The 27956-nt window shown below is 53.5% G+C and overlaps 1 protein-coding gene and 1 long non-coding RNA gene across 28 annotated transcripts in view; both read right to left on the reverse strand.

Annotated features, from left to right (window-relative positions):
• Positions 1 to 1302: 1302 nt before the first annotated feature.
• The window catches only part of FARS2 (phenylalanyl-tRNA synthetase 2, mitochondrial), a 310200-nt gene continuing 283546 nt past the window's right edge, over positions 1303 to 27956 (reverse strand). For 20 of the 27 annotated variants that reach the window (XR_015152578.1, XM_086370386.1, XM_086370380.1 and 17 more), the window contains one exon: positions 1303 to 1591. Coding sequence is in view for 21 of the 27 variants with exons in the window: in XM_086370386.1 (XP_086226512.1) it covers positions 1406 to 1591 (186 nt within the window). In the remaining 6 variants the exon portion in view is untranslated. Of the gene's footprint in view, positions 1592 to 3168; positions 3292 to 27956 lie in introns of all 27 variants that reach the window. The other 7 variants (XM_086370374.1, XM_086370372.1, XM_086370382.1 and 4 more) reach the window with 1 other exon arrangement.
• On the reverse strand, positions 20342 to 22934 carry LOC147347816 (uncharacterized). The gene is made up of 2 exons (XR_015152579.1): positions 21194 to 22934; positions 20342 to 20877 (listed from the first exon to the last, which is right to left on the reverse strand). It is a non-coding gene; the product is annotated as an uncharacterized LOC147347816 (long non-coding RNA).

Raw genomic sequence — 27956 nt, forward strand, 5'->3', positions numbered from 1 at the left:
GGAAACAACAAAGGCGGGAGCAGGAGGGGCCTGGCAACTCCGTGTGGCTGCAGGTTCCGGATCTGGGGCAGCAGGCTCAGGTGAGGCCTCCCCTGCCCGGCGTGTTCCTGGTTAAGGCCCCTCACGAGAGGGCTGACTACATCTCATCGTGTTGAGAGGAACCTTCAGGAAAGCCCTCTGTAAGACCCCCACCCCCCACCCCTGCAGCTGCCCCGGACGTCGGCCCTACCTGCCCCGACGCAGTGCCTAGCCCCAGACATCTCTGAGCTCTGGTGGTTGGCCAATGAGCAGCGGCATGTTTTCTGAGCGTTACCCCCTCAGCTGGTTTGGGGGGAGCATTTCCATGAACACCTAACTGGTTTGGGGGCTCAAAGGGATCCCAGGCTGGGTCAGGAATGCCTGCAAGCAAAGGCCCCCGGAGGAAAGATCAGCAGTCCCGTGGGGCACTGCGCACCTCCACTCCTGGGCCCTGGCCCTGGCTCGGCCAGGCTGGGGTGCAGCCTGCACTGGATTCCCCGTTAAGTCCGTGGGAAGCGACCGCGGATAACAGGGCAAAGCGACGCTGGGCCGCGCCTCCCGCTGGAGCACCGCCCCCACCGCCAGCTGCGCACGCGCGCTCATCAGATGTTTATCCCGGCGCCTGTGGTCCGCCATCAGCCTCCAGCATCGCGCTGGGGAGGGAATCTGATTAGGAAAAGTGGTCAGGAGTAGGGCAGGCAGACTACAGAAGCGCCGGGCATGGAAACGGGGAGATGCCAAAGCACCGCAGTCCCCCATAAAGGTCGTCTCGGAAGCAGAGGCCGCTGGTCAGAAAACAAAAGCTCCCAGGCTTCCAGAACGGGTCCCATCAGGTCACGGGCCTTCGAGCCCTGTGGCAAAGGCTCCGTCTCCTCCCTGGGGACAAGAAACAACTCCCCCCAGGCCCTGCGGCCAAACGCTGGGCTCCAGTGAAAAGGAAATAAAATCCTGTCCGTTCCCTCCACCTCTGAGGAGCCCAGGGTCTCCTCCGCACCCCGCGCTCCTGCCCTTTGCAGAACAGAAGGAGGGAGACGGGCTGGGAGCCGATGCAGGAAAGCTTCCGGGGTCTGCAGTCCGTCCTTCGGTGTGGCTTCACTCATTCCGGGGCAGGAAGAGGCTGTCAGGCAAGAAATCATGTCTGGTGTTTTATACTTTAGTGGACTCCAGGGACCGATTAAGCAGCTCGAGCGCCCACAGACAGAGCGTCTCTAAAAGGAGCGGAAGGGCGCTCTTGCCTCACTGTGCCTCCCCGCTTCTCCCAAATGAAAGACAAGTGTCCACAGGTTCTCGAGAGCAATGCTTTATTTTCTGAGAGTCCTGGAACCGGCCCGTTTATCGCAGGATGATGGATGCCTCAGTCCACAGACGGGATCCTTTTCTCCTTCACTCAGCAACCCTGGAGTCCCGGGAGTGCTGCGCCTGGGAAGGGGGGCCTCAAAACCTGCCCTCGACGCCCAGCTGCCGCACGGCCGCCTCCTGCACGGCCTGGTGGATGCCCCCGACCTCTCTCTGCGACAGCGTGCGCTCCATGTGGCGGTAGGTGATGCGGTAGCAGTGGCTGGTCCTGTGTGTCCTGGAGGACAGGAGAGAAAGGCGGTGAGCACGGGCAGGTGTGTGAGCGTGGGCAGGTGTGTGAGCGCGGGCAGGTGTGTGAGTGTGGGCAGGTGTGTGAGTGCGGGCAGGTGTGTGAGTGTGTGAGTGCAGGCAGGTGTGTGAGTGAGTGTGGGCAGGTGTGTGAGTGTGAGAGTGCAGGCAGGTGTGAGAGTGCAGGCAGGTGTGTGAGTGCAGGCAGGTGTGAGTGTGGGCAGGTGTGTGAGTGTGGGCAGGTGTGTGAGTGCGGGCAGGTGTGTGAGTGTGTGAGGGCAGGCAGGTGTGTGAGTGAGTGTGGGCAGGTGTGTGAGTGTGAGAGTGCAGGCAGGTGTGAGAGTGCAGGCAGGTGTGTGAGTGCAGGCAGGTGTGAGTGTGGGCAGGTGTGTGAGTGCGGGCAGGTGTGTGAGTGTGTGAGTGCAGGCAGGTGTGTGAGTGTGCAGGCAGGTGTGTGTGTGAGTGTGGGTAGGTGTGTGAGTGTGTGAGTGCAGGCAGGTGTGTAAGTGCGGGCAGGTGTGTGAGTATGTGAGTGCAGGCAGGTGTGAGTGTGTGAGTGCGGGCAGGTGTGTGAGTGCAGGCAGGTGTGGGTGTGTGAGGGTGGGCAGGTGTGAGTGTGGGCAGGTGTGCCACCTGAGGGAGCAGCAGGCTTTCCTGGAGACTGAGTCGGAGCTAGGGGCCCGGGGCTCCCAGGGCACTCTGACCGGCAGGCGGGTTAGGAATGTGCCGGCCACGGGCAGCACACAGGTGATGCTGCCCTCCCCATGCTGTGCAGACAAGTCACCGATCCCCACCTGCACCAGGCGGCTGCGGGCCTGGCCTCACGGCGCAGCTGGGGGATGCCGCGACGCAGATCGCAACAGCACGTCTGCAGCGCGGCAGCTGCTGACCGTCGGGTGCCCAACACCTCAGCAGGGAGGCCTGGGCACCAGCTGGCAAGCCTGGGCCTCCAGCCCCCGCACCCGCCCCAGACACATCTGTCTCTCTCCTGAAGCTAAGCCACCAAATCCCTCCTCTCCAGCCCTGGCCGAGCCAGCCCTGCCGTCCCCACCGCAGGTGACAAAGCTGGAGTGACGAGTGGTCCCGGGGAGGGCCCGGGGACGTCAGCCTGGCGCCATGTGCCACGTGCCCTTGGCCCAGACCCTTGAGCTGAGGGCCTCTGGGTGGCCGCTCCACACCCCCGGCTGGTGGGGACGTCAAGTCATGCGGCTGCTGGGCAGAGAGCTGGAGGAACCCGAGGGTCACACACCGACAGTCCTTCAAACACTGAAATGCTCCGTCACCCTCTGGTCCAGTGATGGCTCCCTGGGTACACGCTCAAGAGGAACGAAAGCGTGTGTCCACACACGAGCCGACATGTGAGTGTTCAGAGCAGCATCAGTCATGCCAGCCAAAAGTGGAAACGACCCAAGTGCCCTTCACCTGGTGGGTGGACAAACACTCTCCCTCCGTGTGGAGAGTCACGCGGCCATGACGAGAAAGGGCGTTCTAGTGCTACAGGCCAGAGGAACCCTGAACGCCCCAGGCTCTACTGCGAGGCGCCGGGCACGAAAGGCCACACCTCACCTGACTCCATCTAACGAAATGTCCAGAATAGGCAAGTCCACACGGACAGAAAGCAGATTCCTGACAGCCCCGGGCTGGGCATGCAGCTGGGCAATGGAGTGACTGCTAAGGGGGTCCAGGTATCTGTTGAGGGTAATGGGATGTCTGGAGTGAGATGGTGGTGAATATTATAAAAACCGCTAAGCTGAACACTTTAAATGGGTGTATGATGTCTGAATCACATCTCAATAAAGCTGTCCTACCAGAAGCAGAGAGTCGCCCTGTGGGCCAAGGGTGGGCCTGTGCCGATGCTGTGTGCTCCTGGTGGGCTGCACCTCTGCTCTTCTGGTGCCCAGAGCAGTGTCTGGCATACAGCAGGTGCTGCATAAAAGCTGCTGAACGAACTCCCGTACAATCACCGGCCCCTGGGGCGGCCGTCTGCGTTCAGGCCTCGTGGGGGTGGGCCAGCCTCGCCCTGCCTGCTGGGTCTCCCTGCCCGTGTTCTCCTCCTTCCTCCCACCCCTGCCTCTAACGGTGACGGAGGCGATGCCGTCAGCATCCCGAGGGGACGGCAGAGGGGAGGGAGGGTCAACATGGGGCGCCCCAAGCTCTCGGCCCACAGGAGCCTCGTCTCCACTGTGCCTCCTGGTTCGCGGAAGCAAAGCCTTTGTGGAGCCCTCCGGGGACCCCAGGCCACGGCACCTGATGCAGAGGCTGTGTGCGGGCTGCAGGAGGCTCCCGGGCAGGCCTCACAGTGGGGCTGGAGGGGCCAGGCCTGAACTGCCTGGGTCCCCGAGCAGTCGCGTCCCTGCAGAGGTGGAGCCCAGCTGGGCCCTGCTGGACGGCCTCCTGCGGCCGCTGGGGGCTCCTGGGTCCAGGGTTCTGAGACACGGAGGGTTCTAGGGGAGGGTCAGTTAGTTAAGGAGAAAAAGGGCAGAGAAACCACGGGCTGCAAACATTTACTAGAATAGGCATGGCGACGGGGCCTGGGCCCAGGCTGTCAGCAGATGGGGCCCCAGCAAGGTTGGAAGACAGTCTCCTGCAGGGAGGTGGGTCCCCAAGGCCTGCGTGGGGCCCATCTTCCTCCTCCCTCCCCGACCACACAGGCCCCACAAGCCTGGAGGCCTCGAGCCAGTGCCTCGTTTCCAGGCTACACATCCAGGCACATCCTGACTCCCAGCGTCTCTTCCATCGATGGGGCAACAGTGCAGACTCCGAAGACCTTTCCCGGCCACAGAGGAGACATGGGCAGAAGGCGCCGGGGCCTGGAAACTCTCAAGATTCACGAGTGCGAGATTGAAGTGTCCTCATGACATTGTTATTACACTTTTCCAGGGGTTCACGCAGGTCTCTGTCTCTCAGCTGAAACGTAGACTCGCCAGGCTGAGATTTTCCACCAGAGACAAGTGGGAAAAGTTTTATCTCCTTGCTCCTGAGTGCTTCTGAGAAGGCCCCTGTAAGGATTCTTGGGCTTCAAACAGCTTTTATAAAACACTGTAAGGAGCTGGGTGTAATGAATCATGAACATATGGATTAATTTTAAAAATGTAGAGAAAGAGTATTTGGCAGAATAGTTGGCGATAATTCAGTAGATTCAACTGAAAACCAACCAGGTCTGCCTCTTGCTGCCGTCCCTGGTGAGATGGAGAAAGGAGTGCCTTTTGTCTGCTTCCTAGAGACTTGTATTTGGAGCTTTCAGACGGAGGACGCACCTGGTCCTCCTTTTACTGGCGGGGAAACCTGGGTCTTGTCTGAGTGCAGGACCGAATCTCCCACCCCCGGGGAGTGGCCCAGCCATGAAGACCACGGAGCTGAAGGGTCTGCACGGCTCAGCATGGAGCAGGTGAGAAGATGGAGTCCCCAGACGGGAGGGACGCCTGGAAGGGCCAGCCCCAAAGGTCTGGATAGGGCCTCTCTGATTCTTCTGCATCCTCTTAATGTGGCCTCTTTCAGCCCAAAAGCTTCCGAGTCGGGTACACAGATACCATGTGACCAAGTACCCAGACTACCACGTGAGCCAGGGACACAGAGCTGCCACGTGAGCCGGGTACACAGAGCTGCCACATGACCTGGGTACACAGAGCTGCCACGCGAGCCAGGGACACAGAGGTGCCACATGACCTGGGTACACAGAGCTGCCACGCAAGCCAGGTACACAGAGCTACCACGCGACCCGGTACACAGAGCTGCCATGTGTACCGCACTCTGGGTGCACACCCCAGAGAACAGAGGCTCCCAGAGAACAAACCAGTGGCTACCAGAGGGGAGGAGGTGGGGGAGGGCAAAACAGAGAAGGGGGATGAAAGGGAGCAGACTGCTGGACATAAAATAAATAAACGATGAGGCTGGAACCTACAGTACAGGGAAAACAGCCAATATTTTATAATCAGTTTGTATGGAGTACGATTTACAAGAAACACTGAATCGCTATGATGTACAGCCGAAACTAACGGCAGGTTGTAAACCAACAATCTGTCAGTGGGAAGAAGGTACCGTGAGGCTCACTGCTGCTCCCCAGCTCCTTCCGTTCTTGGTGGTGCGCTGGACGCCACCCAGAATGCGTCACCGCATGCGCACTGCACACAGACACCTCCACCTGCAAGGCTGCTCCCAGAGGCGACGAGCTGTCCCGGGGCAGGTGCGGTTCTCAGAGTAAGAGGCAGTGCGACCCCAGACTCACTCCTGGCTCAAGTGATGCTGAAGCCCAGCCTCACGGCCACGCAGCAGACCCCTTGCCCCACCAGGAGGCTCAGGAGAGGGAACAGTGCGGTGGGAAGGGGATCAGGGAGGGGTCGGGGCATGAGGCATAGAGAACCCGGACCTGCAGCTGGAGCCCTGCCTCACTCCCTCCCTCACCCTCTGCGTCCGTGGGATGCGGCTCCCAGTCTGCAGTGTGACAGTGACACATGCCTCCTGGGCTGGTCTGCTAGTGTGGGACCCACAAATGCTGATGAGACCCCGACGGCCCCGGGCGGTCTGCCCCACCCCCAACTCGTGCTGCTGATGGGGAGAGAAGGGGTGGGGAGGGAATAGGGCATGAACACCCCAGGGGCCTGGCTGGGAAGGCTGGTGAGGAGTGGGCTGGCAATCAGGGAGAGAGAAGAATTACTGCTTGGAACTGGACATGATTTAAATGAGTGCTCCGCACACTAAGCAAACCACAGCCCCCTCCCCCTCTCCGACCTTCGCTATATTAAAAAAGCCAAAGGGGAGAGGAGAAATGAAATCCTGGTCACAAGACCTCGGGTCCAGGGACTGTGTGCCTGGCTCCTAATGAACTGCTCTGGGCTTTCCAGGGACAGAGGTTTCGTGGGTTTAATGCAAGAAAGCACCCGGGCCCCAGGCCTGGCCATGAGACCTCCCGGGGGCGGGCTGGACCGAGCGATGGCTGGCTCACCCCGGCTCTGCATCCCAGGCGACACTGTGGGAGTCCCGGGGGAACAAGCCGGCCGGGCTGAACCTCTGCTGAGCCCGCATGGATGAAGGGAAGGGGGCGCCTACCTGAGGGGCTTCAGGGAAGGGCAGAGCTGGGGTGCAGCCACTCTGGGGACACTGGTGGTGGAAGCCAGGGGCAGTAGCTGGCATTGCAGGGGCGGGTGAGGGCTGGGCAGGCCGGCCGAGGGAGACGTCCTGCAGGAGGCGGGTCTTGGGTCGGAGCAGACCCCTGGGCCGTCCTGGGCCGTCCACCGTGTCGGCCACCCTCCCCATGTCACACGTTTGAGTGGCGTTCACGTCTCAGGCTCAGACGGTCTTGGGCCTGCCACTCCCAGGGGCCACTGTGAGTGCGGCCCCGTGTTCGCAGGTGGACACCACTGCCTCACGCAGCCTCTGCAGAGGCAATTTCTGCTCACAGGGATTTCTGTTCCTTGGAGTCATTCACCAGAAACCAGCCAGATGGTTCTTCTGACAGTCACTGCCTAGGGAACGAAACTCCACTCCAGGCCCCGACGGAGCGGGGAGGAGCTGGGAGAGAGGCTTGCTTCCAGAGCGGTCCCCAACCCGGGCCCCAGCACCCCCGGCTCCCCGCATGCCGGCAGCTGAAGAGGTCCTCAGAGACGCAGGCTTTGCCGGCAAGGCGAGCTGCTTCACATCAGATACTTGTCAAGTCCTCAGGGAGGCGTCAGCTCCCCCCACTCCCCGCCTACTTTATTCTCAAGGATCCTGGAAATTTCCCTGCATCTTCTGGGGGCGGGGGGGAGAGGGTGTCTCATGCCACTAGGTCAGGAGGAGGAGACTCTGCCCTGGCCTTCTGGGGTGGGGGCCAGAGTTCTCAGTCTCCACTGCACATTCTGATGAAAGCAACTGCTCTGGGGAAGTTTCCTAAAAGCCTCTCTCATGGGGAGGCAGACAGAGGCAGCTCGGCCCAGCCCTACCGCTTCCCTGGTCTGGGTCTCGGGCCAGCTCCTCGTCATTGACCCAGGCTCTCACTCTAAGATGCAGATCACAGGCTCATGCGGTTTCTGAAGGACCAAACGACGATAATACACGTCACGTGTTCCGTACAGTTCAGGCTATAGCCGACAACTGGTCTTATTATTCGTGTGCCCAAAGATTCTGCAGCCTCAGCTGGGGCCACAGAGAAAGGCCGCAAAGACCTTGGACAAGGCCACCTGAGCTGCAGCCCCCACACCTGCACAAACGGGTCCTAAGAAGACACGTGCTACAACCTGGGGGGAGCTGGGAGGCGTTGTGGTCGGTGAAATGGGGCAGACGCAGAAGGTCAGAGGTTACACAGCTCTGCTCCCACGAGGTCCCAAGAGCAGCCAGACTCACAGAGACGGAGGAGACAGTGGTGGTCGCAGGGTCTGAGGGAGGGGACGGAGGCTCAGTGTTCAAGGCGGGCAGGGTTCCACTGAGGAAAGGAGGTGGATGGTGGTGACGGGGGAAAATGAGGACGTTCAGGAGGCGGGCGGTGGTGACGGCCGCACCGGAGCATGACGGTATCAGTGCCAGGGAAGAATGGCAGGGGGGATAAACTTCACGTTCTGCGGATTTCAGCACCACAAACATTTCCTTTTGGAGGAGAGTTGGCCCAAACCACCTAGTTGGCTATTGCTAGAAATGGAAATTGGCAATTCAAATTTATACTAAAAACAGAGAAATTGAAAACAATGATGAAAACCCCCACCAGGCCCCTGCTCAGCAGGGGCAGGACCGTCCTAAGAGAACGGTGTGCTTGGCTTCCGCCTGCCCAGACGGCTCAGCTTCTTGGCGTCACTAACTTAGCAACCAGGCTGCCCTGCCTTTCACACAAGTGGTTTCAAAGCTCACCATGCTGTCACAGGGTTTACCACATTTGAAAAATTCTTTGCGACATTTCCATTGTCTTCCAAGTCGCCCTCCTACATCTCTAACAAACTTGAAGTAACGTCTCATGTGGCACAGATTTCCAAAGCTCCGCGCTCGTCCTTTGTGGGGAAGATTTGGAAGAGGTTTTCTTTTCCTCCCTGGCTGCGTCTGCCCAGCCCAAGTCGACACAGCTAACTTTAACTCCAGGTTGGTACATGGTGGCTTCCTGAACGAGCTGGCATCGCAGTGGATGAGCTGGGTCACAAAACACAAGATTTTTGGTAGGTGACGTGCTACATTTTCAACTCAGTCAGTTGACCTGCAATGATGTATTCTGCGTGGAGGCAGAAACTGCAGGAGATACAGAATGGGGAGTAACATTGCTTCATCAACACATCACGCAGTGGCTGTTGATACATCAACACTCACGCAGTGGCCGTTCTGTGCATGACACAGTGGCAGGCGAGGGGAAGAGGCACCCCAAAACAAGACATACAAGGTGGGAGATTACCACCTGTGTCGGGGCTGAGACGTGGATGTGTGGCGTGGCCCCCCCAGGCACGGCTGTTACGCTGAGTGTTGGACGCAACCACAGGCTTTAGGTGACTTCGGGCTGAGAGAAGACTGGCGGGGAGATGCACTTACACCTCGATCTTCAGCATGAGTAGCGTCTGGCAGGTGAAGGGCAGGGACCCTGTTCTAGGTGGTGAAGGACACACGTGTTACTGGTGGGGGTGTTCATTATGTCTCCTCTTTTAACAAAGGATGCTGAGTGTATGCTCCAGGTATAAGAGGTCCAATGGGGAGCTGTCCGGAGGCTGCCTGATCTGCAGGGAGATGGCTTTAAAACTCTGGCTAAGAAGCTTCAGGGCTTCCCTTGTGGCTCAGATGGGAAAGGGTCTGCTTGCAATGCAGGAGACATGGGTTCGATCCCTGGGTTGGGAAGATCTCCTGGAGAAGGAAATGGCAACCCACTCCGGTATTCTTGCTTGGAGAATCCCGTGGACGGAGGAGCCTAGCGGGCCACAGTCCACGGGGTCGCAGAGAGGCGCACACGGCTGGGCAACTAAACAGCAGCAAAGAAGCCTGAGCTGGAAGCAGAGTTCAGGGCTGGGCGCCTAAGGAAGCGCGTGGAAGGCGGGGGGGCCTGCTCCTGGCAGCTTCGCTGCAGCTAGAGGTTGTTAAACTAGCTTCTACAGCCCCCAACAATGGAGGGTTCCAGAGGTATAACGCTATACAAAAACCATGTCACTGTCTGAATTAAGAGCCACCCAACCAAGGAGTGTGTGGCGGAGCTGCCCGTGAGTGTGCATGTCGTACGGCTTTCATTCTTTAATGAGGCCTGGAGGAAATGGGCTGACTATGTTGAAAGACTCGGTGACTAGTTAGTTACAAAGGAAGCACATGTTAGTAAAGAGAAATGTATACATATGTCCATGACTTATGTTTATTTCGCAAATGCTTTTGAGAAGAGACCCTCTGGGTCTAATAGTCGCGTCATCCCTCGACAAACAGTGAGAGGCTGAGGGCGAGAGTAGCCAAACAGGGCCTCGGCTGGGAGGACAAGCTTCCTCTGGACATAGACTCTAGGCTGGAATATGGCAGGGAGAGCTGATTAAACACGCATCATCCGAGCAACGTGTTTCATGGGATCACGGGCTCCAGCATCAGGGCCGTGGCGACTTTGTGGTCCAGGGTGGAGTGCTGGCTGCAGACCCTGGTGATGATCGCTTCGGGGGCAGCCCCCCCAGGAACCCACCGCACAGGCTGAGCGGGACCTTGCCCCACGGCGAACTGGGGAGGGCTCCCTGGCTCTCCTCACTGGCCCTGTGCTCACCCCAGCCCTTCTCCCCAACGACAGCCCTGCTGACCCGACAGCTCACTGTCAGCAGCAAAGCAGTCTGGTGATCTTGGTGGGGACCCCAGGACCAGAGGTGGTCAGAGTGACAAAGGGCTTGGGGGGGGAGTGCCTGTAACGTTCAGCACCTCTGCCTGGGAGGTCAGACATCTGTGTGTCTCTCCGCGCCACTCATTCATTCACTCTCTCATTCGGTCAACAAACGAACATCCACCACATGGCGTGTGTTCTGTTGGACACTCAAAATGACCACCGCAGACGTCTACTCCCCTGAGAAGCTGGTAGGAGGAAACACGCTGACACAAGCTTGTCCCAGACGCTTGTATGACTTAGGTATGGAAACAAATTTTAAATTCCAAATATTGACAAGACTGACGAAAGCTCTGGCCCTTGGCATCACATACCTCTTAAAAAACTGAAGACACTTTGTCAATAGTAACAGTAGCAGCGATAAGGAAAGTTGGCAATTATAAAGCTATGCAGCTTCTAGAACCTCACGCCCACATGACATCACTCAGTGGCTGTGACCACAGGGCAGTCCTGAGAGGTGGACACCGTCGCCTCTGCTTGCAGAGCAGGGCCAGGCCTGCAGAGACGGTGTGAGGGGGTGGGGCCAAGGCTGGAACCCCACTCCCTCCCCCTGCATTAAACTCGGCTCATCACCCCTCCCAGATGCACTCTGCCGGGCTGTTGATGTCCACAGTCACCGCCAGCTGCTTTTCAAAAGGGATATCCCACTAATAGATGAACCACAGGATGCCTTCTGAAACGTGACTAGGACTTTATCACAAAAAGGAAAAAATTGATTTGTTAGTAAATATTATACAGTGGAGAAAGCATAGAAGTACAAAGAAAAGAAAGGGCAAAAGAAGAAAGAAAAACACTGAAGGAAAGAAGGGCCTATTGAGCATAAAGTGCTGGCCCTTGAATATTTCATTCCATCTTTGCCCTGCATAACAAATATGGATTAAAAAAAAAAAAAAGCCAGAATGAGGGAAAACATAAGGTTGATGAAGGCAAAGTCAGACCTGGAAACCATGGAACACAGATATGCAGGTGGTGAGCTGAATGAATGAAGATGTAAATCTGGTTTAGAACTCACAGCCACAGTGGGAGAAGCCTGATCAGTCCCAAGGTCCTCACTGCCCGAGGGGAGAAGAGATTGTAGGGGTTCGGAGAAGGAAATCCACCCCAGAGAAAAGCCTAGGTGGGCTCCATACACGCAGCTTCAGCTGAGTAATCATTAGGATTTCTGGGTGACTTAGCCTGCCTTGCTGCAAGCTCTCCTTTAATTCTTATCGCAGTCCCATCATAATGGGGATTTCTGCCCCCCGCCCCCCTATTTTGCAGATGAGAAAACTACAGCTCAGAGAGGTTCCACGTGTCCTCCCAGATCACGCAGGTCGCAGGCAACAGTGGCGGGATTCCAGCTGCCTCCAAAGCTGTGCTTTTAGTCCTGGTTTGTTGCCTGACTTAGTGGCCAGGGTCTCAACCATGTTGCTCTTTCAAGGCAGCCGTGGGTTTCACAAGCCTATTCCCTTGATGAAACTTCAGAGAATAGCTCTAAAATGTACTTCCAAGAAAAAGCAATTTTGTCTGGGGCCAGGGAGGTGGGTCCGCTCAAGTGCACAGCATTTTTTTGGTGGTCTGGCCATCTCTGTTTTGTACATAAATCTATTGACCTCTCCAGCTCTCAATAAAACCAAAGTAATGCTGTTTGCTCCCAACTAGTCCCTCAGTTAGGAAAAGTGGAAGTCATGTGAACAAAGCGTGGTCAGCAACTTGGAAGAAAGTACTAATAAAGCAAAAGTCAGAGTCAATAAACCGTATCCAAATATAATTGAGTCGTGGCTGTCCATTTTCAAACTCAAGAGGGAAAAAATGTTCCTTTCTTGATATTTTCTTACTTCAAAAAAAGAGAAAAAAAAGACATTGAGCTTACATTTCTGGTGTACAGGAGAAAAACATACTCCATTTTCTAAGCTGAATTCTGCTCCTTATAAACGTTTAGGTGAGATTCAGTAAGACTGCTCAGGAGTCAATTTCAAAGGCAAAGTGTCAACAAGACACCTCCTTCGTGGGCTTGAGGTCCAATCTGACACTGCCATGCCTTGACGGAAGTACCGTGTGGGCCAGCAGCTTCCAGCTCCCTTACTTCATGCTGAGTTTCTTACTGGGCAAGGGACTGAGTGTTGGGCACTCAGCTGGGCTGTGCTTTGGACAGATTGCTAGAGCAGGTGATCAGAGAGTTAAGTCTGTCCCTTTCTCCCCCACAATCTGTTCCATGTACGACAGTTAGCTCAGAATAAGATAGTACTGAGCCAAGAGGAGTCCAGGATGATGGTGAAACATGATCAACTGAAGATCCTACTGCAACATACTCCTAGATTTGCAAATAACACTTGAAAACATTGATAGCTGAGTAGATTATGAAAGCAAGGGGAATCTCCAAGTGAAAAAAAAAAACCAAAACAAACAAACAAACAAAAAAACCCGTAATAATATGTGTCTAGAACTTGTGCTGCCCAGAGGAGGGAGCAGAATCAGCTACTGTAACCCAGAGTTCAGATTTTAATGTCTACCTGAGAACAAGAGTTGGAGGCTTTGGTCCACATGAAGCAAGAAACTGGACTTGAAATTCCCACACAAAGCTGAAGGGCTGCATCCCTGACACGAGAGTAGGCTAGGAAATGCTGCAGATCTTCAAGCTGAGACGTCAGCGCAAAACTGGTCCTGGGATGATGCTGCCCGTAGAGTCCCTAGACTGCCTGGCAGAGGACAGTGCAGAACAGCTCTGGAGGAAACGGGGGCCTCGAGGGGTCACTTCAGGAAAGGCCCCAGTGAACATAATCTCAGTTGGAAAACACAGAGCACATGAGGAGACAGCCCAGAACATGCCAGTCACCAGGCAAAACGCAGAAGAATCAGTATCCTGAGAATTCCAAACACAAGAACAATCCAAAAAGTGTTTCTAGTGATTAAAAGTTAAACATTTAAAAATACTTAAAGACATACAAGATATGAAAGAACATTATAAATGATAGCAGATCTGAAAAAAACCAACAGGTTAATAGAAAATGTATAGAAATAAAAATATAGTTATAACTTTAAAATGAGTGGAAGGGCTAAACAATAGACTAGATACAACTGAATACAGAATTAAAAAAACAGGAAGACAGACGTGTGGAACTATTTAGAACACAGTACGGAGAAGGCAATGGCGCCCCACTCCAGTACTCTTGCCTGGAAAATCCCATGGACAGAGGAGCCTGGTGGGCTACCGTCTATGGAGTCGCACAGAGTCGGACACAACTGAAGCGACTTAGCAACAGCAGCAACAGTAGGGAAGTACAGAGGCTTCCCTGGTGGCTTAGACGGTAAAGAATCTGCCTGCAATGTGGGAGACCTGGGTTCGATCCCTGGGTTGGGAAGATCCCCTGGAGAAGGGCATAGCAACCCACTCCAGGATTCATGCCTGGAGAATCCCATGGACAGAGGATCCTGGTGGCTGGAGTGCATGGGGTCACAAAGAGTTGGGCACGACTGAGCGACTAAGCACAGCACAACAGGGAGGCAAGTACAGAAATGAAAATCCTGGAGAATGTAAGAAAACTCAGATGACTATGAGTCCCAGAAGAAGAACAGAGGACATCTGAGAAGATAATGGCTGGGGAATTTCCAGAAATAATGAACTCCTCAGACTCAGGAAGCACAGTAAGTTCTGAATGGGATTTTAAAAAACTCTGCCCTAAGCACATGGTAATGCAACTGCAGAACAATTAAGACCAAGAGATGCCCTTCATAGCAACTAGAGGGGAAAAGGAGAAAACTTGCAAAGGAGCAGTTAAAGACACGTGAGACTTCTCAGTGGCTCCAAAGAAGTCAGGAGGCGACGGAATAATATCGACAAAATGTGGACCTATACAGTTACACTCAGCTAAGCTGTTATTCTGGAATAATGGCAAAATAAAAACATTTTCAAAGTGAGACAAAATGACAAGTTACCACTCAACACCGGCAATGAAAGCCCTATGAATGGTATCGTTCAGGAGGAAAACCAGACTCAAAAAGAAGTGAGCAGCAATCATAGGATGGATGGCTTAGATCACAGAGGAGTGAAAAGCAGGCTCACTCTCCAGCAGAACTGCTGACAGGGGCTGGTCTCAGAGGGCCCACTTCTCCAGGGGTGGTCTCCATCTGGGATGCTGTTCCAGATGCCCTCAGTTGGGGTAAATAACTCAGGAAAGCTGACTTTCTGTTTTGGTTGTTACCATCAGTTCCGGGCTTCCCACAGAACCTTACCACTCGCGAGACACGTGGTGAGTCAGGCCAGCAGAGGCACTGAGAGACCTGCTCTCATTCTGGCAAGTTCCTGACTCTCTGAGCCTAGCGTCCGACACCGTTAAGTGGGGCTAATAAAACACGGGCTTCCCAGGTGGCTCAGTCGTTTAAAAAAAAATCTGTCTGCCAGTGTAGGAGATGCCAGAGACGCAGGTTCCATCCCTGGGTTGGGAAGATCCCTTGGAGGAGGAAATGGCCACCCACTCCAGTATTCCTGCCTGGAGAATCCCACGCACAGAGGAGCCTGGGGGGCTGCAGTCCACAGAGGCGCAGAGAGTCGGACATGACTGGGCAACTGAGAACCTAACACAAATAGACTTATGAGATAAGATCACAACGTAATGCCTGGTACAAAATGCATACTCAATAAAAGATAGCATTTACTATAGTTAGTATTAGCATTATAAGCGTTGGTAATTAATTTGTTTAATGAGCAGGGCATACATCTATTTAGGTTAATAAAAAGTTATGTGTCCCCTGATTTACTTAAAAAGAAAAAAAACAAGCAAGAGCATTGACATTAGTTGTAATGTACTGGGCGCCAGGCGCTCAGCTGTGTCCGTTCACCCTCGCGCCGTCTTGGCCCGTGAGCACCCCCGCCGGCCCGCAGCTGAGCAGCCTCTCCATCAGCACCTCCGGGGCGTGGGTTCAGTCTGGACCACCCACTCGTATCCAAACTGTAGGGAAGAGGCTGGTGGGTCTCTCTCTGAAACACTGTGGCGACTGTGCTCGACTTGGAAGACATATCCCGGTTGGTTCTGTTTTTTAAAAACCACTCTCTGCGGTTACTTCGGGGCACAAGAAAAATCAAAACACGGCAGAGACAAGTGCCAGGTGTGCGGCGCCCTTTTCAGCAGACGGGACGCAGCCATGAAATTCTCGTGCACATTAACACGGGGAGGCGGCGCCCAGGTTACAGACGGCCGAGCGCCGTGGCCGATCGCTTCACGGTTCACTAAAATAGGCTCATTCACTCGGCCTGCCGGTGTGGACCAGGTCTGTTCCAACAACAAAAACAGCAACTCACGAAACGCAGGCAAGTGTCCATCAAAAGAGCTGCAGAGAGATCTCGCGTCCGTGGACAGATGCGGGCAGTGCTCTGAGCTGGGGCGGAGGCCCCAGTGTAATCCTGGGCCCCTGGGCACAACACCAGAGGGAGCCCCCTTCTTCCCCCTCAAGAGAGGCCCCCACAAAGCTGAGCCCCTCTGGCCACCTGCTTTTTCCAGTGTTTGTGGGAGTGGCCGATTCATAACGTTTTCACGCCTGCGTTTTCTCTGTCTCCTTCTCTCTGGCCCGCCTCCTGTCCCCGAATCAAAACAGAAGGGAATTTAGGGTGCTGAGGGTCTCACCAAGGAGACCCTGAGAGCTCAGGATCATGTACTGAGTCTGGGAGCCCAAGGGGCTGTATGGCTCCCCACCTCACTGCCATGCCAGCTGGGGAAGAGTCTGTAGGGACCTGGCGGGGGCTACAGGTGTAGGCCCGTAGAGGGGTGTCAGGAGACCCGGGACCCCAAAGCATAGCCCTTCCCTAAATACCCAGGTAACCCCAAGCAGGCACCTTCTTGTCTCTGGGCCTCAGTTCCTGCCCAGAACTTCTGGCTGTTCTAATCATGAGTGTCCCAGGGCATTCCGTGTCAACCTCCGGCGAAGGACAGAGAAAAGCAGGGACCCCGGGCCAAGCAGGCTTCTAACCCACCAGGACCCCCAGTGCCCCGCGCTGGTGCACGCACTCTGGCCACAGTAATCGCTGGTGACGAGTGGGCAGACCCTGGGCTGGGCGATGCGGCTGGGGGAGGCGTCTGCAGCCAGACTCGACTGCAGCCGCTCTGAGGAAGGAGCTGCAAAGCTGCTAATTGGATTCGGCAAGTTGCTGAATCACTGTCGGGCGAGATCAAGTCTCTCTGTGGAGACAGGAGGCCCGGCCTGTCAGCGGCTGAGAACGTCTCCTTTGTGATGAAAAAAGGACAGGGGTGTGCAGAGTGGCGCCTGGGAGGAGCTCTCACGGTTTATGAGGAGCAATTAAAATCTAGCAGGCCACAGTTAGAAAGCACCCACCACAACCTCATTTTGCCATTTGTCTTTTAATTAAATACGCCCTGGGACTTAGCATTAGTGCAGAGATTTCGATGGGGATGCGGTAGAAACCACGGAGCTGGAGCCCGACGTGCTGGCTGCCATGTCTTCTTGGAGGAGGAGGGTGGGGAGAAGCAGAAGTGTTTCGTGTGAGTCGCAGCCCGCCCCCTCCCGGGACCTCTGCACAGCAGAGCAGAGGAATCAGGCGAGCCTGACCCTTCACGAAACCACCTCCTCCCAGATAGGAGTGTGTGTGTGCGTGTGTGTGTGTGTGCGTCCGTGCGCGTGTGCATGCATGCGCACTCCATCATGTCTGACTCTTTGCAACCCCATGGACTGTAGCCCACCAGGCTCCTCTGTCCATGGGATTCTCCAGGAAAGAATACTGGGGTGGGTTGCCATGCCCTCCTCCAGGGGATGTTCCCAACCCAGGGATGGAACCTGCGTGTCCAACATCTCTTGCATTGGCAGGTGGGTTCTTTACCACTAGCGCCACTTGGGAAGCCCATTTCTAGTAACGGTCATCTCTTAAATGATCTTGTCTTCCTTCCAGGCAGGAAGAAGATGTCACCAAGAAGCCCCTCCATCAGCAAGGTGCCCATCAGCAAGCCCACAGCCCACCAGGGCTCACAGAATCCTTGCCTTTCTCTTCCATCCTTCTTCCCATCTAAGGCTAAGCCCAGCATGGCGATGGCTGTTCCCTTGCCTTCAAAGTCCAGGGACCTTCCCTCTATGTGCCCCATTCACAAATTCCTACTCATTCCTCAGGTTTCTGCTTGGAAGCTCCTCTCTTGAGAGGCTCTCCCTGGCATCCCTGTGCTGGTGGGTTGTGACACCCATCACTTGTCTGTGCACGCCCCCCCCCAATGCCCCCAGAAAGCAGGATTCCTTGCCGAGTGCCCGGCCCCGGTATGATGCTTGGTCCACAGCAGCGGCTCAGCAGACACTCGCCGAATGGCAGACAGCAGACTCCCTTGGGGGGCGGACGCCTGCAGCCTCCTGACCACGCCCCAGCCTCACCAGCCAAGTCAGGCTGCTGCCTCGAGGCCAGACCCCTTCCCTGAAGACCCGGGCCTGAGTCAGTGCTGTCCTCAAAGAGCTTTGGTTTGAAAAAATTAAGAGCGCTGGGCCACCCTTCTTCCCTGGCTGGGGACTCTGAGTGGCCGGAGTTTACGACCAGGACCCAGAAAGCCGCCGTCTGGAACCGCACCAAGTGTGCATGGATGGCCGGTGGGCAGACAAGGACCCGCGCAGTCAAACAGAAACTGGATACCGTGGTGTGAAGACGAGTGCGTGTGTGCATGCGTGTGCATGCGTGTGTGTGTGTGTTTCCTCCGTGGTGCCATTGTCTCTGTTGCAAGCGTGGGCCTGACTTCTGGAAGAAAGCCTGCTCGGCTCTGGGCTGCCCTCCGCAGTGAAACAGACAACTGCCTGCTGGCTGCCTGGGAGTTTAAACAGCAAATATTACAGATTACATAGTAATGAAAATAATGAAAGCACTCATCAGAGCTGAAAGACATTTCTTTTTTTTGTCTTTTTAAACTGAAGACTAAGTAAGGGTTAACGTCTGAACCGGAGACACACATCCCGACAGATCCGCTCCTAATTGCAGGGCAGGCCAGCTGGAGCCTGGGCCACATCACAGGCTTCAGGGCTCCTTTCAAGGGTGAGCCGCTCCCAGGGTTCCCCTCTGACTCCACCACACAGGGTCACAGAGGGCTCCCTTTGGTATAAAAGACCCCTTGATTTATTTCTTCTCTTACGGCGGCAATGGACATTCTGTGCTTTCTTCAAACAGGTCTTTTTATTCCACTGTCTTTGAGAAAAGCTAATAAAGAATCAATTACAAGAGATACACACAAATAGAAACTGGTATTTATCTAGGCGGGATGTCTGCTGAAAAGTAAAAGAGACCATTAAACCACAGGCACACACAGTGAAGCATGTCTACGTAAGATCTCCTGCCGCAGACGTGAGCACGTCCGCTCTCAAAGGAAAGGCTCGTCCCTTCCCGACGGAAGGGAAAAGGGCGCGGGCCGAGGCTGGTGGGGGAGCAGTCATCTCACAGCCCCGAGAGCCCTGAACCCGCTCCTAACTTAGGATTTCCAGGAAATCGCTGGGGAGGCCATTTTTTCCCCTAAGAATTTGGCATCACATGAGCTAGAATGTAGAACAGGGCTAATAATAACTTCATCATCACTGTTGCCTTGATTCAGAACTTTGTTTTATTATTTTTTTTAACGGCTCTGTTCTAGGATACCATCTTGTGGGTCTATTTGCGGGTGTTAATTGTGGCATAAATGTTACAGATCATGACATAAACACCACTGCTTTTCCTGAAGAGTGCCAGATGCTGCAGATGAAGGTAACGGAGTGACTAGGCCAGGGAGAATGACCAAGGTCACCATGACCAGTTCTTTGTCACCAGCGCTTGAAGGCAAAAGGAGAAGGCGGCGGCAGAGGATGAGACAGTTGGATGGCATCACGGACACAATGGACACGATCCTGAGCCAACTCTGGGAGAGAGTGAAGGACAGAGGAGCCTGGCATGCTGCAGTCCATGGGGTTGCAGAAAGTCAGACACGACTTAGTGACTGAACACCATCACCACCACCAATGTTTAATGACCAGATCCAGATAGGTCCTGACTGGGATGGTCTCCTTACGACTATTGATCATACTGTGCATCTGTGTGGTCCACACTTATCTGCACGTGTGTTGATTTAGCAATAAAAAGGTAAAGTGTTTTCACGTGCTGCCCACCGAGAGGGCTCTGTGCAGAAACCACAGCACCTGCCTGGAACTCCTGGGGCCACCTCTGGAGGAGTCACTGAGTGCCCACGCTGAGCACAGCATGGAAATGGAGAGGTTCCTCTAGCCCCTGGAAAAGGGAGCATCTTTCCAACAGAAAGCCCATCGGGAGGTGGGAGCAGATGGGGACCCCTGGGAAGGAGAGGAGGCTTAGGACTCAGACAGAACCGGGTTTGCATCCGAGTTCTGCCACTTCGTGGCCATGTGCCCTGGTGAAGCTACTTAAGCCCCCAAAGCCTGTGCGTCTCACCTGTTGACAGAGACTCTAAGAGCGGCTCTCGCAGAGCATGGTTGTCATGTTGACTCAGTGCCATACGGGTCCAGCCTGCCAGCACAGGGCTGGCCGTGGGGACCACAGTCCCCAGGGCAAAGGGACTCAGAGCACACAGCAAGCGCGGGGTCAGGCTGCCCTGGTAAGAGTGGGGCGGGCCAGAGGGCTGGCCTTAGCCAGTCTGGTTCCTCTGCCTCCTGCTCAGCACTGCTCTTCCCTCAGCCCCAGGCTGCGGTCCCCAGGCCAGGAAAGCATCGTCTGGGGTGTCCCTCAGGAGTGTCCCTTCAGATGCCTTCCACCCTCCCCTGCAGGTCGCGGGCCCCAGGTGGGTCACTGCCCACGTGAAGCCGCTCCCTGTCACTGTCGGTGCCGGGAGCTAACTGGTCAGAAGGAAGAGATGAAACGGCCGTCAGCAGCTGAGAGCGGCCGGCTGGGCTCAGCGCCCAGACGTAAGCGTGGCAGGATGGCGAGGAGAGATGCGCGCATACACGGGACGCTCCCAGCAGGGATCAGCCCTCCAGGAACGGAGTTCACTATTGCTGGCAGTGGCCTACATGACAGATATTTATTAAATGCTTCCTGATAAACACATTGGTTTTTCACTTCCTCAAAGGAGAGGGAGACAGCCGGCTTCAGGCTCAGCATGATTTCAGAAGCCGCTTTCCCAGCCTCTGCTCACCCCCTCTTCCAGCTCCTCCAGACCGCGGCACCTACCAACGATGACCCCGACCCAAACTCCCGAACTCGGAGGCAACCTCAGTGCAGCAAGGGTGAGCTTTCGGCCACGGCATCAGAAACACGGTTTTGTTCTGAGCGAGGTTTGTCACTGATCAAATGCTCCCATGAAACTTTGACAGGGCCATTAGACAGCATGGCTTTCACCTTCCAATATTCAAGCTGTTTGTACAGTGGCGAAGACACAACAGAACCAGGGGCCGTCGCCTTTCAGCCACCGTAGGAAAGCTGATGCGTGAGCTCGGGCCCATCTGCTGCCTCCCGGGCCTGTGGTCAGCGTCCCCCACAGGGGCCGTCGCTGGGGGCTTTGGCGTCGGGGTTGGGGTGGACGGAAGGAGGCCTCCACGGTTCCCTGTGTGGCAGAGCAGTTTGCAGGGTGATCGCCACTAATCAGACGGTCCCGTCAAGAGAGCTTCAGAGATGAGCGACAGGGAGGTTCGAGGGCACACAAGTGGCTATTGGGCAAGACGCTGGATCGCTGAGGAACTGCCCTTGGGTTCCCAAGAGGCTGCAGTGTAGCTGGGAGTGTCTGCAGAGCTCAGACGACTAGACCCGGCCGAGAGGGCGGCGAACTTGGGATTCCACTCGTATCTGGAGTCACATACCGTGTTCCCACCCCGGAATCTAACACACACCCCCAGCCTGAGCACACACAGACACACGCATACCTGCAGGCACCTCACGGGACATCAGGCACAAGCGTGATTCCTCTTTATGGCTCTGGGACCCATCTCTCCACGGGATCTGAGCTTCTCTCCCCATCTCCTTCACGGACCGTGATGCTTCTGTTTCAAGAAACCTTTGTGGGACAGGACACTTACCTGTTTACAATACTATTCCCAGATCCCTTTTCCTGGTTTTCAGTACCCTCAAACACATTTTCTTCTTTGCAGACACTTAAAAAGTGAGAGGCAAGCAGGGAAGAGGAAGTGGTGAAGGTTACAGAGAGTAAGAAGAGGCACTCAACCAGCTGAACAAGGCTGGACACAAAACAAAACAACCAAAGGAAAATTCTGCCAGATGAAAACCAAGAGGAAACTTTGTACTGACCAAAAAAAAAAAAAAAATCTCCAACTCTTCCAAAGGCTTCCACCAGCAAAGTTCAGTGAACTTCACGCTTAGATGGTTAGGCATATAATGAGAACAAGTGAAATGTACTAAATAAAAATCAACCTGCCACAGTTTTTGAGAACTGCCATCTCTTTTCCCCACTCGGCCCTTAGAATAAGTGACTTGGTTCTTCATTAGAAGCTATGTTTAGAACCAAAGGGATGAGACATCTGGGGAGGCGTCAATGCAGGAAGAAGGGACAAAGTCAGAGATGGGTGATGATTAAAGACCACACTGCGGGGGGTGAACAGCTGTGCTACCAGGGTCCGTGGGAAAGGAGCCAGTCGCTCCGTGAGCATCTTGTAACAGATCCCAGGAGGAGATTCAGGGTTTGGCAGATCTGGAGTTCCAGGCACACTTTGGGGAAAAGCTCACTCCGACGGACCCCTTCATCTTAGAACTGGAAGAGGCGGGGTTGTCTTTCCCAAGGCTGCATGGACACAGAAACTTCAGAGGAACAAGACGGCAACCAAGGCTGAGTTTAGAAACGGACACAGAGGAGACGTTTCGGGCACCTGGGGACCCGGAGGTCCCTGCGACCAGAGAGAGGTCAGTCCTCAAGGCTGCTGTCCGGGAGGCGAAGGGCGAGGGAGGGAGGGAGTAGGGGCCCCAGGGACGCCGCTGGGCGGTGTCAAAGCCTCAAGGCTTCACCTGTACGATGAGGTGAGTACTCTGTACAGCTGTTGAGAGGATAAACACAGTTGGAAGTGGCTGAGCCAGAAGTTAGGATTCTTGGGTGTTTACTTTTTTGATTTGTGCACAGATCTCAAGGCCATCATGCTGAGTGAGAAGAGCCAATCATGAAAGGTCATATGCTGCATGATTCCATTCCTGTAATATTCTTAAAATGACAAAATTATAGAGATGAAAAGTGGCAGCAATATAGAGATGAGTGGTGGCAAGGGGCAGGGTGGTGGGTGGGGAGGGTGTGACTAGAAAGAGGACACAGGTGAGCGGGTTTTCACGGCGGCATCGTTCGGCAGGAGACCGGGCAGTGCTCACACTGGTCTGCACACACATCACGCGTGTGCACACACACCGTACCCTCTGCTCAGCTCCTCAGGGGGCCATCGTATAGTCGTCTTTCAACAGAATAAAGGCACGTGCCGCACCCTGGATGGACCTAGAGGTTATCATTCTAAGAGCAGTGAGTCAGGCCAAGATAGACACCATACGATATCGCGTACAGGTAGACTCGAAACTACGACACAGATGAACTTACCCATGACACAGAAACAGCTCCACAGACACGAGAACAGACTTGTGGCTGCCAGTGGCGAGGGGGTGGGGATGGACAGACTGGGACACTGGGACGAGCAGATGCGAATTGTATACAGGCTGATAAGCAACAAGGTCCTTCTGTGGAGCACAGGGAACTAAATTCCATATCCTACGATAAACCATGGTGGAAAACTATGAAAAAGTATATATTTATATATATATATATAGGTGGGTGTGTGTGTGTGTACAACTGAATCACTTTGTTATACAGCAGAAACAACATTGTAAGTCAATTATATTTCAATAAAAAATAAATTACAGTGATCTTTCCAACAACCGCAGAGCCCTAACTTCCTCAACGTTGGAGATTCCTGAGCTAGAGGTGAGGGTTCTCGCCCGCGTCTTATCGCTCTCTTTTTTGGTGAGGCCATCTTTCACTGCATCTAAATCTGGGCACCAGAGTGCTTAAAACCACACTGAGCTAGTGCAGAGACAGAACCAGAAGCCGCACAGCCCGCCCTGCTTCCCAGTGTGTTAGACTCTGATGGCTCAAGGTTGCCTGGGTTGTCGATGGTCCCCCTGAGCAGGGCAGAAGCATGGAGATACGTGTCGGCGTCACACACTGTCCCCGCAGGCCTTGGGGCTGATGCCCTGAGACTTCGCACCGAGGGCCAGCTCACCTGCGGCCGTGGCTGACGGCTGCTCTCAGTGCCCACGCCGCACTTGCTGCTCAATGTTAGAACGTGACCCCTAGGTCTCACAAGACTGTGTTACATATTCTAGAGGATGAGAACAGAAAACAAAAGGCAAAACAACTGCACAACACTCTGATGAAAGTTTTATACTTTTAGGAGTCTTGAAACTTGAAGTTTTTTTTTTTTCTAAATGCAGGGACCTGTGATGAGTATTTTGAATTTAACTGTTGGAAAGGAATCTGTGACTAGCTTCGTGACTTGTAAGTAACTCTTCTTGCTGTTACCATATGGTGTTTCCTTTAATAAAAACATTTTGCAGAAATAATGATAAAAAAAATCACTTTAAGCTTTTAAAAAAGTTAGATGTTTCTGGCAATAAAAACATTCCTTGTGATTATGTAGATAACTTTGTATCTGATAAACAGGAAAGATTCTGTTCTCCTCTCACTTTACTTCTAAGTAAAAATGATGTGTTTCTCTGTGTCATTCATTCTGAGACAATTTCTGAACATCTTATTCATCGAGCTCTCTCTAGATTTCAGGAATGTATATTCGAGGATCCTGTTCTGCTCACGTAGGATCTCATTTCCTTTGACTTTTCGCAACAGAACAACATACTCTGTATCTGCAGAGCTAGCAGCCACAACTGTGTCAGTTCTGATGAGTTCAGCGTCATGCTGCACGAAAAGCTGACCTAGCTTCAAGGCATTCAACATTTCCAGAGGCCCAAGGCAAGGGGACAAACCTAGACAGTGTATTATAAAGCACAGACATCACTTTGCCAACAAACGTCTATATATGGTCAAAGCTATGGTCTTTCCAGTAGTCATGTGCAGGTGTGAGAGGTGGGCCATAGAGAAGGCTGAGTGCCAAAGGACTGATGCTTTTGAACTGTGGTGCTAGAGAAGACTCTTGAGAGTTCCTTGGACTGTAAGGAAATCAAACCAGCCCATCCTAAAGGAAGTCAATCCTGAATATTCATTGGAAGGACTGATGCTGAAGCTCCGATACTTTGGCCACCTGATGTGAAAAGCTGACACTGGAAAAGACCCTGATCCTGGGAAAGATTGAGGGCAGGAGGAGAAGGGGCGACAGAGGATGAGATGGTTGGATGGCATCACTGACTCAATGGATGCGCATTTGAGCAAACTCCGGGAGACGGTGAAGGACAGGGAGGCCTGGCGTGCTGCAGTCCGTGGGGTCACAAAGAGTCAGACACAACTGAGGGACTGAACAGCAACCAAGGCCAAAGGAGCAGTCAAGGAAGCCAAGGGGCAGGACCCCTTTTCCTTCTGCCCCACCAGCCTTAACAAGTTACAGTCACAAGGTGGCTGCTCCACCCCAGGCCTCATTGCAGACAGAGGGAGGTAAAAGGCCGCAGGGACATACTGGGCAAAAAGCCTTCTGGAAACCGTATCCAGAATCTTCCGCTTATTGTTATTGGTCAGAACTGGGTTGCATGGTCACTGCTAGGCCAAGAATGAGAGAGCTGCGGATGGGGGTCAGGACAGCCAAGCAGTGTCACCCCCCACTTGCACTACCACAGAAAGGGTGGGGAGTTGTCTTCCTTCCTGTAGGATCTTATTTCTGAAGTGTGTTCTATTTCTTGCTTCCTCCATGGCCTTCTAGAATCCCTGGGAGAATGCTTCTCAGTGCATATATAAGAGGCTCTGGTTGCTCAAGTTTCCTTATAAGAAGCTAGTGAATATGTGATCTTCCTTCACAAGAGCTTGATTGTGTTGCTAATGAGTGGTAGCTAGGAGGTTTGATTTCATTTCCTTACATTAATTCACAAGGCAAAGTGAAAGTAGAGTGGGCTTAAATCAATGTCTTCACCCCGAGTCACGGGGCTTAGTGTGGAGTGAGGGAAGAAACAGCCCACGTACCAACGGGAATCCTACAGACAGGAACGAGAAGAGAGAGACAGAGCACACATTACTGTATTTATACATCACAGAAATCCAGCAGGGGATTGCTTTGCTGTGCATTTTACCATCACTATTTTTTTTGCCTCCTCTTACACTTTAATAAGGAATCAGACATAAATCCTAGGTCTTCCTAAGAATGCCTGGTGCCTGTTTTGACAAGGTTCATATACAAGAAACATAAGTTTTTCCCTACCATGGACTTCATTATTAATTTTACTCATTACGGTCCATGAAAAATCAAATGCCCAAGTGGCTGAGCATGAGGTGGGCAGATACGCTCTCCTTATACCAGAAAATCTGTAAGAAGCAAGAGAAATGGTTAGGTATGCCTACGTGCACTACCCGCTTTATTGAAACTTGAACCTGAGTTGTTGCCTCCTGACAGATCTGTACACTGTGTGGATGTAGCTGCAAACCTACCCTACCTGGAACCTGACCGAAGTTCCCTGACCAATCACAGGTGATACCGAAGTTCCCTGACCAATCATAAGTTGATACCGAAGTTCCCTGACCAATCACAGGTGATACCAAAGTTCCCTGACCAATCACAGGTGATACCAAAGTTCCCTGACCAATCACAGGTGATATCCAAGTTCCCTGACCAATCACAGGTGATACCCAAGTTCCCTGACCGATCACAGGTGATACCGAAGTTCCCTGACCAATCACAGGTGATACCTGGGCGGCAACAGACTCACACACAGATCTCCATCTTTCTGCACTAACCATCACTCTCAGACAACACTCCCCTCTGGACTGAATGACGGAGATTCTAGCAGCTTTGACAGCTTGAAATGAATAAGAGATGAATTCATGCTGCTTTATAATTAAGGATCTGTGCTCATCTCTGTCACAAATATCCAAGGGTTTGTTTGCTCTTGTTGTTTAGTTGCTAAGTCACGTCTGACTCTTTGCGACCCCATGGACGTGCAGCCTGCCAGGCTCCTCTGTCCATGGGATTTCCCAGGCAAGAATACTGGAGTGTGTTACCATTTTATACAGTAAACAAATAAACCTTGAGGCTAAATTGACAATATGTTTCTAGCTTTTGTTTCAACACAATTATTATCAGTTGGGCTTTCTGCATTTTAGTATAATCCATCAATTATAAAATCCACAGGTCCAGCTGATGAGTCTTGGAATAAATGTGGACTGAATGTTCTACGAGGATGCTTGGCCCACGGGGTTGGCCTTCGTAGAAAGAAAAGTCAGTAGCTGGGAAAAACCCCATGCTATTGGAACAACACTCCATCCCCACTTTTTAGGCCATGGTCCTACAAAGGTTAAAGAAAACGTGCCATGAATCTCCCTGCTATAATCTGAAATGGGTCAGGACTCACTTCACTTAAGACTGGAAACTGGAACCCACGTGACCGACACAGCTTCAATTTCCTCTGCTGAAAACCAAATCCCATTTTCACTGGTGGGTATTCCATTCATCTCTGCTTTTTTGGTTTTTTAATTACATCACAGAAAGTGCTACTGTAATTTCCTCCCTCAGTAACGACAGCATTATTCATCAAGAAGCTTTTAATTCTATGCAGCAATCGCTGCACTTCAAAAATCTGATTTCAATCTCTGCAGAGGCAGAAGGGTATGATTTTTTGACCCGAGGGTTAATTATCTGCAAATAAGTTAAAAATCGCACAAAACCTCATCCTGGGAAAAGGGAATCCAGGCCTGACCTTTCAGGCTCCCTGTCTTGCTGTTAGAGGGTGTGGTGTGCAGCTGGCTGGGCAACCATACCTGGAAGGTCCCTTGTCTGTCCTGCCAACCTCCGCCCCGCCAGTGGGGGTGGCAGGGCCTCCATCTGGGCTTATCTTCAGAGCCCAGGATCGGCACACAGGAGGAACTTGATAAACGTTTGCAGAAGTGACCTGAATTTAAGGGACAGTGAATGGAGGTATAGGCTTTGAAATATTCGTTTAAAAAAAAAAAGTGTCTAAAAAGGCCCTATTTCTGGACAAAGATAAGGAGAGAAACAGAGAGGAGACTCACTGGGGGCCGTCCAGGGACTGGTGACAGGGCTGAGGGGCCTCCCGTGGGAGGGAAGGGGGACCCATGGGTCCCTGTCTCTCCCCTCCCCCCCAAGCCTCCAGGAACGCCCGCTCCTCCCCCCAGCCTCTCAAGCTCTCTCTCGGGCGGAGACTCACTTATTCATTTATTTTAATTTGGAAGCTTTTCTGAACACAAGTACACCTGATGCTGGAACCAGGGGAGGAGTGGGCTGGAGGGAGACGAGCCCTTGATACCTGACACCAGGGACCGCGTACCCCCTCTCGCACGGCCCAGCAGGAACCCATCCGACACCCAGTGCCCCTCGGGGCTGAACTCCGGGTGGTCCCTGCCCTCCGAGGCACCCGGTGCTGACTGGTGAGTTGCGCTGTTTACGTGGCTTCGGGTCCAGCACGTGACTGGAAGGATGCTCGTGGAGAAGCCATGCAGAGCGGGCAGAGGGCAGAGTGTGGGTGAGGCTG

This window comes from Bos grunniens, chromosome 23, assembly GCF_055505025.1.
Source record: "Bos grunniens cultivar Pamir isolate PY7600 chromosome 23, Bosgru_T2T1.0, whole genome shotgun sequence".
Classification (NCBI taxonomy): domain Eukaryota; kingdom Metazoa; phylum Chordata; class Mammalia; order Artiodactyla; family Bovidae; genus Bos; species Bos grunniens.